General features: G+C 41.6%; 1 protein-coding gene across 1 annotated transcript in view; it reads left to right on the top strand.

Moving 5' to 3' along the window:
- LOC120917388 (solute carrier family 22 member 6-A-like) overlaps positions 1–14,396 on the top strand; it is an 81,134-nt gene that overhangs the window by 11,375 nt on the left and 55,363 nt on the right. The window contains exons 3-5 of the mRNA XM_040328652.1: positions 4,433–4,536; positions 4,636–4,790; positions 10,283–10,451. Coding sequence (XP_040184586.1) covers positions 4,433–4,536; positions 4,636–4,790; positions 10,283–10,451 — 428 coding nt within the window. The remainder of the gene's footprint in view (positions 1–4,432; positions 4,537–4,635; positions 4,791–10,282; positions 10,452–14,396) is intronic.

Below are 14,396 nucleotides of genomic sequence, written 5' to 3'. Positions count from 1 at the left end.
ATCTTGTTACAGAGATGTACTTGCTTACGTAGAGATGTACTCTCTACGTAATTTCTCTGCACCAGCTTCTTGATAGTAACAATAATGAACCATGCATAATGCCTGCTTGCATGCCTACTTGTAGCCTTTATCGGGTGCAGGTAAGATACCATATAAAGAAGTAACTAAATAGGGGCCATCATGACAGGATCAACAGGTATTTTTTTACCGGTTCCCGACTGGCTCACGTATTTATACTGCGGCCCACAGGTACAAAGTCCCCTTTAGGCGCTACCAGAGGGTGCTCGATCACATGCACGAGCCAGCACAGGGATTTGTGTGCTGTCAGGGGATAGGAGACATATCGTTTGTTACTAATAAGTATGAACAGTGATATGTCTCCTCCCCCAGTTAGTCATATCCCCATACAGTTATAACACATCTAGGGAACACAAATTTTTTCCCTTGAATGCCTCCTAGTGTTAACCCCTTCCCTACCAGTGACATTTACACAGTAATCAGTGCATATTCATAGCACTGATCGCTCTATAAATGTCAATGGTCACAAAAATGTGTCAAAAGTGTCTAATCTGTCTGTCACAAAGTCGCAGTACCACTTAAAATCGCAGATCACCGCCATTACTAATAATTAAATGCCATAAAAGTGCTATAACTCTTTCCCATAGTCTATAGACAAAACAACATAGGTTTTCAGTTGTGCCATTCTCTTTCCATTTTCGAATGATGGAGTGAACAGTACTCTGTGAGGCCTCGTACACACGACTGAGAAACTCGCCGAGTTCCTTGTTAGGCTTGTCGAGGAACTCGACAAGCTTGCTTTGCGTACACACAGTCAAGCCAAAATCTCCTCGTTCTCAAACGTGGTGACATACAACACATACAACGGCAGGGGAAGTTCGATTCCACTGGCTAAACTCTTGGTACTGCTTTTCCTAATTTCATGTGTTTGCGTGTTAAATAAAAGTTTGGTAAGAGACATTTGCACTTTTCAGTCTGTTACAGCTTTAAAAATGTGTTATCTCCATTACAAATGCTACTTTTACTCAGGTCTCATATTTTAATCTGAGCAAGTGCGGGTTTCTTAGCATACAGACGTCCGAGTTTCTCGTTGAAAACCAGCCCAACCAGAAACTTGACAAGCCAAATCAGACTCCTGTCGAGAAAATAGAGAACTTGCTCTCTTTTTGGCTCGTCGAGGTCTTTGACAGTTTCCTCAATGAAAATGTACACACGACCGGTTTCCTCATCAGCAAAAAAATATCTCCCAGCAAGGTTCTTGCTGGTTTTTGCTGAGAAACTCGGTCGTGTGTACGAGGCCTGAGATGTTCAAAGCTTGGGATTATTTTTTATAACCTAGCCCTGCTTTAAATTTCACCACAACTGTATCCCTGACCTGTCTGGTGTGTTCCTTGGCCTTCAATATGCTGTTTGTTCACTAAGGTTCTCTAACAAACCTCTGAGGGCTTCACAGAACAGCTGTATTTAGACTGAGAATAAATTACACACAGGTGGACTCTATTTACTAATTATGTGACTTCTGAAGGCAATTGGTTCCACTAGATTTTAGTTAGGGGTATCAGAGTAAAGGGGGCTGAATACAAATGCACGCCACATTTTTCACATATTTATTTGTAAAAATATTTGAAAACCATTTATCATTTTCCTTCCACTTCACAATTATGTGCCACTTTATGTTGGTCTATCATATAAAATTCCAATAAAAATACATTTAGGGGGTATGAATACTTTTTCAAGGCACTGTATATATTTATGTCTTTAGCACTTCCCAAATCCCTGTATATTGTGTTCGCTAAGATGCTTATCTAAGAGATTTTTTACATTTTTGACACTTTCCACTGACACCACCGATTGTGGAAGGGAATCCCACATCCTTACCACTCTAATGCCTCGTACACACGAACGGAATTTCCGACAACAAATGTTCGACCGTGTGTAGGCTCCATTGCGCATTTGTTGTCGGAATTTCCGACAGCAAAAATTTAGGAGCTGGTTCTCAAATTTTCCGACAACAAGTTTTGTTGTCGGAAATTCCGATCGTGTGTACAGAATTCCAAAGCACGAAATTCCACACATGCTCAGAATCAAGCAGAAGAGCCGAACTGCCTATTAAACTTTATTGATCTTGGCTCGTCGCACGTCACCGCGTTCTTGATGTTCGGAATTTCCGTCAAAATTTATGTGACAGTGTGTATGAAAGACAAGTTTGAGCCAACATCCGTCGAAAAAAAATACGCGGTTTTGTTGTCGGAATGTCCGATCGTCTGTACACGGCATTACAGTAAAGAACTCACTACGCAGTTTAATGTTAAACCACTTCTCGTCCAACTTCATTGAGTGGCAATGTGTCTTCTTCTTAAATAATTCATGTCACAATGTAGAGCAGCAGTATCAACTTTCATAAAATCTCTACCGTTAAGTGGATATAAATCTGATCTCTAAATTTATAGCATTTCAAAATGAGTTTTAAATGTTTTCTTTTTAAATCATCAGTTTCTATTAAAACAAAACTTAGTGACTCTACCATGAGGGTCCTTGCTCAAGTATTTGATTATATAGTATCTGTTATAGAGTGACAAGGGGCTCCCCAATCTGCACCTGTATTGTCACATTGTCACATTTGGACAGCCTGTTAATTTCAATCGGCTGCCCTGTGCATGAGAAATGTGCACCCTGAGTTTTGGTGGGTGTGAATGCATGCATATTTGGTAGATGCAAGGGGTCCTAAGGCTGCTTTCACACTGAGGCGCTTTACAGGCACTATAGCGCTAAAAATAGCGCCTGTAAAGAACCTCTCCTCTCACTTCAGCCCGAGGGCTTTCACACTGGAGCGGTGCGCTAGCTGGATGCCAAAAAAGTCCTGCAAGCCGCAGCTTTGAGGTGCTGTAGGAGCAGTGTACACACCACTCTTAAAGTGCCCCTGCCCATAGAAATCAATGGGCAGCGCCACCCAAATGCCGGTGTTGTGACGAGAAAGGTCCCCCGTCTAATATTGCCCGCCCTGTACTGCACAGGCGCAGCGCTTGCGCAGTACGGAGCACAACGGAGCCGCCGAAAGTCTCAGAACATGAACAACTGTTGATCAGCTGTACACGCCACCTGTGCAATGAAGACAACATTGTGCCGCACACTCCCGATGCTCTGCATGGGGTGGGTGTATTCTTCATTGAACTCTGCAAGGGGCGGATGCATACAAAAGAGGCCGTATTGTATCATGATGGGCAGAGCTCATACAATCGGGGTGGATTTTTCAAAGGGGCGGATGTATTATTGAGAAGCATTTAAGTGGCGGATGCCTACAGAAGAGGCCGTATTTTAGAATGATGGGCAGACACGCTTCTGAATAATACTTCTCAATAATACATCCGCTCCTTTGAGAAATCCACCCCCATCGTATGAGCTCTGGCCATCATAATACAATATGGCCTCTTCTGTATGCATCTGCCCCTTGCAGAGTACAATGAAGAATACCCCCACCACTTGCAGAGTTGCACGAGCATCGGGAGCGTCCGGCAGCGTGTGGCACAATGTCGTTTTCTTTGCGCAGGCGCTGTGTACATCTGATCAACAGCTGTTCATGTTCGGAGGCCTTCAGTGGCTCCCTTGTGCTCCTTACTGCACAAGCGCTGTGCCTGCGCAGTACAGGGCAGGCACTATTCGACGGGGGGGCCTTTCTCGTCACATCACTGGCAAAGCCGCGCTTTGCGGGTGCTTTTAAAGGGTCACTAAAGGAAAAAATGTTTTTGCTGAAATGACTGTTTATTGGGTATAGAGACATACAAGTTAACTGATTCCTTTTAAAAATGATTAAAAATTGAATTTAATCTATCATATAATGTGCCTCTAGTTTCACTTTCGGTTTTAACGGTACATACATGAAGTTTCGGGTGAGAGGTTAGTCGGGAAGACTGAATCTGATTGGTTCTGAGGAGTTTTAGACACACAGTAATGACAGCTTAGACCACCGTGAAAATCTCCCAGTATGATGGTTATAAGGAAACAGGCAACCAGGAAGTGTGGAGATCACAGCAGAATTACAGCTACTTCAAAGCAAAAACGAACAATGAGGACATGAAACCAGTACTGCAGTAAGGTAAAGGAAGCTATTTAGCTAAAAAAAAAAATTCCTTTAGTGACCCTTTAACTCTTTTTCGGCCATTAGCGGGGGTTACCGACTGAAAAGTGCCTCAAAAAGGACGGTAAAATTCCGCTCAAAATAGTGGCGCTTTAACACTGACGCACCCAATGCCCCGGTGTGAAAGTAGCCTTAGGGTGCAGCAAGGTGAAAGTGGCCTGGCATGTTTTCGTTTAGAGAGCTTGTAGCATACACAGCTCCAGAAAGATAGATGCCAACTCAGTTAAGTACTGCATTTGCAATATGTAGAGTTTTAGTTATCTATATTTTCTTTTATAGTGGAATTTGGTGTGCAGCAAAAAACACAGAAGACAGCTGGCTCAGTCCTTGTACATGGCAGGTGTGCTTGTGGGAGCCATCATCCTGGGAGGCCTGTCAGACAAGTGGGTGACACCTTTTAAAATCTATCTTACTCTAATAATCATAGATGTCATTATATGCATGCCATGCCTGTAAAATCACTGCTTCTTTATTTTTCCTAGGTATGGTCGAAGGGCATTGTTAATTTGGTCATACCTACAAATGGCCATCAGTGGGATCTGCACTGCCTTTTCTCCAAACTACCTCTCCTATTGTGTGTTCCGATTTCTTACTGGGATGGCTCTGTCTGGCATTGGACTGAACACTACTGCCTTGAGTATGTAGAAATAATATAAATATACACTATATTGTCAAAAGTATTAGGATGCCTTCCCTTACACGAATATGAACTTTAATGGCATCCCAGTCTTAGTCTGTAGGGTTCAATATTGAGTTGGCCCACACTTTGCAGCTAAAACAGCTTCTACTCTTCTAAGAAGGCTGTCCACAAGATTTAGGAGTGTGTCTTTGGGAATGTTTGACCATTCTTTCAGAAGCGCATTTGTGAAGTAAGGCACTGATGTTGAACAAGAAGGCCTGTCTCACTAAACTCGCTCCTACATGTCTTTATGGACCTTTCTTTGTGCACTGGACCAAATCATTTGTAGGAGGGGGGATTATGGTGTGGGGTTGTTTTTCAGGGGTTGGACTTTGCCCCTTCACAGTTCCAGTGAATGAAACTCTTAAGGCGTCAGCATACCAAGACATTTTGGACAATTTCATGCTCCCAACTTTGTGGGAGCAGTTTGGGGACAGCCCCTTCCTATTCCAATATGGCTGTGCACCAGTGCCCAAAGCAAGGTCCATAAAGACATGGATAAGTGAGTTTAGGGTGGAGGAACTTGACTGGCCTGCTTATCCATGTCTTTATGGACCTTGCTTTGGGCACTGGTGCACAGCCATATTGGAATAGGAAGGGGCCGTCCCCAAACTGCTCCCACAAAGTTGGGAGCATGAAATTGTCTAAAATATCTTGGTATGCTGACGCCTTAAGAGTTCCATTCACTGGAACTGTGAATGGAAAGCAAGGCCCATAAAGACATGGATAAGCAGGCCAGTCAAGTTCCTCCACCCTAAACTCGCTTATCCATGTCTTTATGGACCTTGCTTTGGGCACTGGTGCACAGCCATATAGGAATAGGAAGGGGCCTTCCCCAAAATTCCCACAAAGTTGGGAGCATGAAATTGTCCAAAATGTCTTGGTATGCTGATGCCTTAAAGTGGAGTTCCACCCATTTTTTTATGTTTGTCTGTGCTGCATGCCCTAATCTCATAATGTTCAGAATGGACAATTTTTATTTATTTTGTTGCTTGTAAATACCTTTATTTTGTAGTCCTTCATTACTTCCTCCTCCTTATTAGCCTAGGCTATTAAGTTACAAGGCTATTCGCAAGGGTTTCTGGGATAGGCATCATGTATCCCAGTAGTCCTTGCAAATAGCCTATTTGCATAGAGAAGGGGCGGCAACTTCCTCTGACACTCCCGCTGCTATGGAAACCTGACTGAAACCTATTACATCGCTTGTGCAGCACTGAGCATGTGCGAGATCTGCAAGGCTGAAATCCAGCAAGTCATACAGTCTGGCTTCATGATGCCCACACTTAAGATGGCCACGGTCTATTTCTAGATTATAAACTAACTAAATGCTCTAACAACCTAACAAAATGGACCTCAGTTTACAGACTAACTTTACTAGACTACATTAAGCTTGTGTATTACAGGGGTATTTATATTTAAAAAGTGAAATTGTGGGTGGAACTCCCCTTTAAGAGTTTAATTTCACGTCATTATTTTTTTGCTGGTGACAATGGTCACTAGGACAAATAGATAGGGTGAAACTCCTCAGCAGGGACACATCAATACAATCATGACAGGGGTTCTAACACTTCTATTTAATATGAAAATACAATGTAGCTATAGACACACTTTAACTTGTTACAGCATACAATACATAATGTAAAAACAGTGTCAAATTTGACATGGCAAATGGGATATAACAGTACAGAAATTGTTCTACTTTACCACAATCAGCAGATAATGACTGCCAATGGCTTATACATTTCTTATGCAGCTGTGGATCTCATCTATATTTTGGCCCTGCAAAAAGTTTAATAATGTTAGACAGTCAAAACTACAAATTAAAGCGGCATTAGACCACCAATCATTTGATGTGGTGGCTGTATTAGATTTCTTCTTTTTTTTTTTTTGCCGATCTGGCTAGTAACACGCCTCCTGTTTTAGCGTGCCTACACTGTGGATGAAGGAGCACAGGGAGTACCTTTGGACAGCAGCATTGTTAGTCTGGAGGAAGAGGAGTGTCAGATGTACTAACAGATTTAAATACGCTAACACATTGAAGCCAAACTCCAGATAATACTTTGTAAGCACTTACAGCAAACAACTTTTTCTTTTGGGACAAAGGTTTCACATTAATAAATAAAACTAAACATTTTACGCACCCCTGTCAGGCACTATTCGGTCGATATCGGGCGCTTTTAATCCCTGCTAGCAGCCAAAAAGGGTTAAAACCACCCGGTATAGTCGCGATGCCCTTTCATGTCAATGGGCAGGAGCGGTATACACACTGCTCCTTCCCTGCTCCAAAGATGCTGCTAGCAGGATTATTTATTAAAACTGGAGAGTGCAAAATCTGGTGCAGCTCTGCATACAAACCAATCAGCTTCCAGGTTTTATTGTCAAAGCTTAACTGAACAAGCTAAAGTTAGAAGCTGATTGGCTACCATGCACAGCTGCAGTATATTCTGAGTGCTCCAGTTTTAGTAAATCCCCCCCAAAGTCTTCCACACTAAGAACTGACAAGCACTGCAAGCACACTCACTAGAGACCAGAAGAAGAACAAACCGGATGTGACCCGTCACATGATTGCAGTTTCATAGAAGAAATTGGGTCTTTTATAACTTTTTTTTACATTTTTCCTAAATAGGTGAAGAGGAATATAAATTTTTTTTCAGTGCCTGGTGTGATTCTATAATTCATTATATTATTTTATTTGATGTTAGCCAAGAAACAAATTGTGACAGATTTTAAGCACTCTCTTAACAAGTACAAAGGTTGTAAACATGAAGTCAACAGAAATTTAGGAAATGTTGTACAAGCTTCATGTTAATGAATATATTTTGTATTGCATGTAGGAGAATTGGTTACTCTTTGACTACTAGATGCTTTCTCACATACTTACAACACTTGCAATAAGACATGTCTCTACAAAAACATATTCCAGATTTGAGACAGAGACTTCCCCTCTCACACCTGGAAAAATATAGAGTTGGTCTAAACGGTGCTCAGCCATTTATAGGCAGCTTGGTATTCTGTGAACGAATACAAAGCTTTCTCTGGTTGACCGTTGATGATGTCACGCTCTCCGACTCAGCCATTCAGAGGAAGCTTTGTATTTATGCAGAGAATACAATGCTGCCTACGAATAGCTGAGCACTCAGACCGACTCTGCATTATTGAGACAGGAAGACTCTGTCTCACAGTTGTGACATGGAACTGTGTACTGTATGCAGCTGAAGCTACAGTACATGCAGTACATATTTAGCTAGATTCAGGATGGCGAGCGCATAGTTGCGGCGGCGTAGCGTATGGCATTTACACTACACCGCTGTAATTTAGCCAGGCAAGTACATGATTCTCAAAGTACTTGCCTGCTAAGTTACAGCGGCGTAGCGTAAATCGGGCGGGTGTAAGGGCGGCTAATTCAAATTCGGCTGAGGGGCGTGTTTTATGTAAATGGAGCTTGACCTGACGTGATTGACGTATTTTACGAACGGCGCATGCGCTGTCCGCCTACATATCCCAGTGTGCATTGCGGCTAAGTACACCACACGGTCCTATTGATTTCGACGTGGACGTAAATGTCGTAAATCCCTATTCACGGAGACATACGCAAACGACGTAAAGTTTTCGAATTTCGACGCGGGAATGGCGGCCATACTTTAACATTACTATTCCAACTATTTGATGGAATATCTTTAGGCCTGATAATGCGTTACGTAAACGGCGTATCTGTACTGCGTCGGCCGGGCGTACGTTCGTGAATAGGCGTATCTAGTGATTTACATATTCTACGCCGACCGCAATGGAAGCGCCAACTAGCGGCCAGCCTAAATATTGCACCCTCAGATAGGACGGCGCAAGCCGTCCTATCTTAGATAGGTTTAAGTGTATCTCTGTTTGAGAATACACTTAAACTTAGGTCGGCGCAGATTCCAAGTTAGGTCGGCGTATCTACTGATACGCCGGCCTAACTCTATGTGAATCTAGCTAATAGTGCTTAGAGACACTGCAGCACTTAGTGAAGGAAATTGTTCACTTGAACCGACTTGGTCCTAACAAACTATTTAAAGTGACAAGAAACATGGAGATCAGCTTTAAACCCAAGAACAAAAATGTAATACAGTGTACATTGCAGTTTACCAGTCCATAGATGTGGTGACTGCATTCATTTTTGGATTAGAACATTTTCTATCTGTGGTGATATTTATATCCTTAGAACGATGTTGTTCGTTGGCAGGCAGGCTGCCATCTCTTTTTCTTTTTACTTTCCCCTGATCTTCTTTTTTTTTTATTTTTTTTTTCTTCTCTTTTTCTCTTCTTTTCATTGATTGTTCTTTGATTTGATAATTTTGTTTTTTACACGAGGATAACATCCTTGTTATTTCTCATTCTCAGAGTGTTATGTTTAGAAAAAAAAAAAAAAAAAAGATATATATAAACATTTGTATTAGCCTATGTTTAGGTTATCAAAAGATTCCACCAAATTTTTGGGGATGTTAGGTATGTTAAGGGTTTTGAAAATATATATTTACAGATACTGGTGGGTATTGGTGATAATTATTGGAGGGAGGGAAGGGGGATTGAAAGGTTTACTTAACCTCTTGGACACAGACAGTTCCCAGTGGGGGTGTCAGAGAGGTCATTGTTATCCAGAAATCCTGTCCTTTATTCGTTCCATGAAATTAGACCCAGTACACACATGGGGTTTTTTATTATGTGACAACAATAAGCCTAAGGAATTATATAGTATATGGAAATATCCTTTTATTTATTTAATTATAAATTATTGGTTATACCTAGCTTTTCTTTTTAGCTATTACAATCTGTTATACTCTCACTGTATGGTGATAGCATATGATATGGCTGTATATGATAGTCAGTTTCTATGACAAGACCATCTTCTATGTAAAGCAATGCATTGGATTTATTATTTTCTGTGTTTTACTGAATACTGTATACTGCTGTTATAGTACAAATGTATGTACTTTTATTGAAAATAAACTTAAATTTGAATGAAAAAAAAAGAACATTTTCTATATTTACCAGACAGTACCTGTTGATGTTGTCAGAATTCCAGTCTCCATGTAAATCCCTGTGCACTGAACTGCCATCTGAAACAATGTTATCACCTTTCCCAGCTATCTTCTGTGAACCACAAAATACCTTCTTCCTATGTAATGGAGATTGGAAGATGTTTTAATACCAATCAGGAGAGCAGCCTAGAGTGACAACATTACTCTTTCATAGATTTTGTTTAGTAAGCGAGTGCTGTCACTCTAGGACAGGAACTGTGTTTCTGAACTAATAAGCTGCAATATATTACATTTCTGTTTATGGATTTAGACATACAGAACTTTTAATAAACGAAAACATTGGAATTGTATATTTTCGGTGAAATAGGAAATAAACTGTGCAGACTATGATCTTCCAGCTGTTCGTATTGTTTACATGGTGCTTTATCATTTCAGTTGTGGAATGGGTTCCAACTAAAGTCCGCACAATCGCTGGCACCCTGGCAGGATATTCCTATACTGTTGGACAACTCCTTTTGGCAGGTTTAGCATATGGCATCAGAGACTGGCGATGGCTGCAGCTTTCTGTTTCTCTACCGTTTTTTGTGTTCTTCTTCTACTCTTGGTAGGTCAAATACATTTTTTTATGTTACAGTTTTATCTACTAGAGGCTACCAAAATATCTGAACAGCAGCTGCATCTAATTGGGTGCTGATTGGATTGGACTGTTCAGCTAACAATTTTCCAACTAGTTCAATCTTTCAAATGAAGGATATCGGGCAGGAAGGGGCTAACAAGGCTGACAATTTTAGGCCTGGCTTCTTTAAATTCTTAATTCAGGGGCATCAGATGTGAGAGGGCCAACAGGGCCACCCTCAATGCAAATTACAGCTGGTTCTTCATGAACTGGGCAAAACTTGCACAATGTATGTCCAGCTTTAGACCTACATTGAATGTATTATTATTCCACGCTACCGCCTCCCCTGGGAAATTTGTAGCAACTGAGCTTATATAAAAAAAAATACAGTGTATTCATACCCTTGAAATTTTCCATTATTTGTCATGTTACAACTAAAAACGTAAATGTATGTTATTTTTTTTTTTTGTGATAGACCAACACAAAGTGGCACATAATTGTGAAGTGGAAGGAAAATGATAAGTGGTTTTCAATTATTTTTTTTTACAAATAAATATCTGAAAAGTGTGGTGTGCATTTTTATTCAGCCCCCCTGAGTCAATACTTTGTAGAACCTCCTTTTGATGCAATTACAGCTGCAAGTCTTTTTGAGGATATCTCTACCAGCATTGTAGATGTAGACAGTGACATTTTGCCCATTCTTATTTGCAAAATAGGTTAAAGTGGAGGTTCACCCTCAAAAAAAATTCTGACATCACATGGAGTCGAGCCATCCTATCGACAGAATGCCGGTGTTTTTTTTTTCTCAGCACATACCTCGTTATCACGATTTTCACCCCCCGGCAATCCCGCCGGTCTGGGCGTTCCCAAGCACTGCCTGTGATTGACAGGCTTCCGAACGGCGCATACTGCGCGTCACAGGTTGCCGACAGAACCCGAACGTCGGTGCGCAGGCGCCGTATAGAGCCGCACCGACGTTCGGGTTTTTTCGGCAACCTGTGACGTGCAGTATGCGCCATTCGGAAGCCTGTCAATCACAGGCAGTGCTTGGGAACGCCCAGTCCCGCGGGATTGCCGGGGGGTGAAAATTGTGATAACGAGGTATGTGCTGAGAAAAAAAAAAACACCGGCATTCTGTCGGTAGGATGGCTCGACTCCATGTGATGTCAGAATTTTTTTTGAGGGTAAACCTCCACTTTAAGCTCTGTCAGATTGGATGGAGAGCTTCTGTGAACAGCAATTTTTAAGTCTTGCCACAGATTCTCAATTGAAGTCTGGACTTTGACTGGGCATTTTGAAACATGAATATGCTTTGATCCAAACCATTCCATTGTAGGTCTGACTGTATGTTTAAAGTTGTTGCCCATTGCAGACTCTAACAGGTTTTCTTCTAAAGCCTCGTACACACGACCGAGGAACTCGACGGGCGAAACACATCGTTTTCCTCGTCAAGTTCCTTGTTAGGCTGTCGAGGAACTCGACAAGGCAAGTTTCTCCATTCCCGTCGAGGAAAAAGAAGACATGCTCTCTTTTTGGCTCGACGGGATCCTCGACAGTTTCCTCGTCGAAAAATGTACATACGACCGGTTTCCTCGGCAAAAAAAAAATCCCAGCAATTTCCTTGCTGTTTTTTGTCGAGAAACTCGGTCAAGTGTACGAGGCCTAAGATTGCCCTGTATTTGGCTCCATCCATCTTCCCATCAACTCTGACCAGCTTCCCTGTTCCTGTTGAAGAAAAGCATCCCCACAACATGATGATGCCACCACCATGTTTCACGGCAGGGATGGTGTGTGCCAGGTGATTTGCAGTGTTACTTTTCCACCACACAAAGCTTTTTTTTAGGCCAAAAAGTTAAATTTTGGTGTCATCTGACAAGCGCACCTTCTTCCACATGTTTGCTGTGTACCCCACATGGCTTCTTGCAAACAGGACTTCTTATGGCTTTCTTTCAACAATGGCTTTCTTTTTGCCTAAAGGCCTGATTTGTGGAGTGCATGATTAATAGTTGTCCTGTGGACAGATTTTCCCACCTGTGAATCTCTGCAGCTCTTCCAGAGTTACAATGGGACTCTTGGCTGCTTCTCTGATTAATGTCCTCCTTGCTCGGCCTGTCAGTTTAAGTGGATGGCCATGTCTTGATAGGTTTGCAGTTGTGCCATATGCTTTCCATTTTGGGATGATGGATTGAACAGTGCTCCGTGAGATGTTCAAAGCTTGGGATATTTTTTATAACCTAACACTGCTTTAACCACTTTAAACCCCGCACGCCGTCATATGACGTCCAAAAAGGGGATCTGTTATCCCGGGTGGACGTCATATGACATCCTGTACTTTGTGCGGGGATATCTGAATAATGCCTGCACCTAGAGGCATCATTCAGATATAATTTTCTTCCGGCGGCAATCCTGCGCACCGTAAGAACGATCATAGCGTCGGTTCCGCCGCTTGATCGTTCTTATAGGCGGCCATCCGGTGCTTCTCCGGGCTCTCCCGTCCCATCGGGGGCCCGGAGAGATGATCGCCATCCGCCGGATGTGCAGCATAGAGAAGACTGGTGACCAGATGGTCACCAGTCATCTCTATGACTGTTGTGATGCAATGTGATGACGTCACGCCCGGGTACCGGTAAGTAAAAAAAAACGCAATTGCGTCTAGTAAGAATGAGATCTGTGAATTATTTTCCACGATCTCATTCTTTCCAGCCTGGAGGAGAGATGTGGGGTCTTATTGACCCTGCATCTCTCCTTAAAGAGGACCTGTCACACACTATTCCTATTACAAGTGATGTTTACATTCCTTGTAATAGGAATAAAAGCGATCGGAATTTTTTTTTTTTTTTAAAGTGTAAAAAATAAATAAATAAGTAAAAAAAAAAAAAACGCCCCTGTCCCCGGTAGCTCGCGCTCAGAAGCAAACGCACACGTAAGTCCCGCCCACGTATGTAAACGTCGTTCAAACCACACATGTGAGGTGTCGCCGCGTGCATTAGAGCGTGTGCAACAATTCTAGCACTAGACCTCCTCTGTAACTCTAAACTGGTAACCTGTAAAAATTCTAAAGCGTCGCCTATGGAGATTTTTAAGTAATGAAGTTTGGCGCCATTTCATAAGTGTGCGCAATTTTAAAGCAAGACATGTTAGGTATCTATTTACTCGGCGTAACATCATCTTTCATATTTTACAAAAAAATTGGGCTAACTTTACTGTTTTGTTATTCTTTAATTCATGAAACCATTTTTTTTACAAAAAAAAGGCGTTTGAAAAATGATTGCGCCAATACAGTGCAAGATAAAAAATTGCAATGACCGCCATTTTATTCCCTAGGGTGTCTGCTAAAAAACATATATACTGTTTGGGGTTCTGAGCAATTTTCTAGCAAAAAAAATATGATTTGTACATGTAGGAGAGAAGTGCCAGAATAGGCCCGGTATGGAGGTGGGTTTTAAAGCCCTTTATTGAAGTGGTTAAAATTTTCCACAACTTTATCCCTGGCCTATCTGGTATGTTCCTTGGCCTTCAAGATGCTTTTTGTTTATTAAGGTTCTCTAACAACTCTGAGGGCTTCACAGAACAGCTGCATTTATACTGAGATTAAGTTACACACAGGTGGACTCTATTTACTAATTAGGTGACTTCTGAAGGCAATTGGTTTCACTAGATTTTAGTTAGGGGTATCAGAGTAAAGGGGGCTGAATACAAATGCACGCCACACTTTTAACATATTTATAAAAAAAAAAATGAAAACCATTCATCATTTTCCTTTTTATTTTACAATTCTGTGCCACTTGGTGTTGGCCTATCACATAAAATCCAAATAAAATACATTTACGTTTTTGTTTGTATCGTGACAAAATGTGGCAAATTTCAAGGGGTATGAATACTTTTTCAAGGCACTGTATACTCAATCTGAATCACCATATACATTTTTACCCA

The sequence above is a fragment of the Rana temporaria genome, chromosome 11, assembly GCF_905171775.1.
Source record: "Rana temporaria chromosome 11, aRanTem1.1, whole genome shotgun sequence".
NCBI lineage: Eukaryota > Metazoa > Chordata > Amphibia > Anura > Ranidae > Rana > Rana temporaria.
The sequence above is the reverse complement of the archived record's forward strand: the minus strand, read 5'-3'. Positions and strand labels throughout refer to the sequence as shown.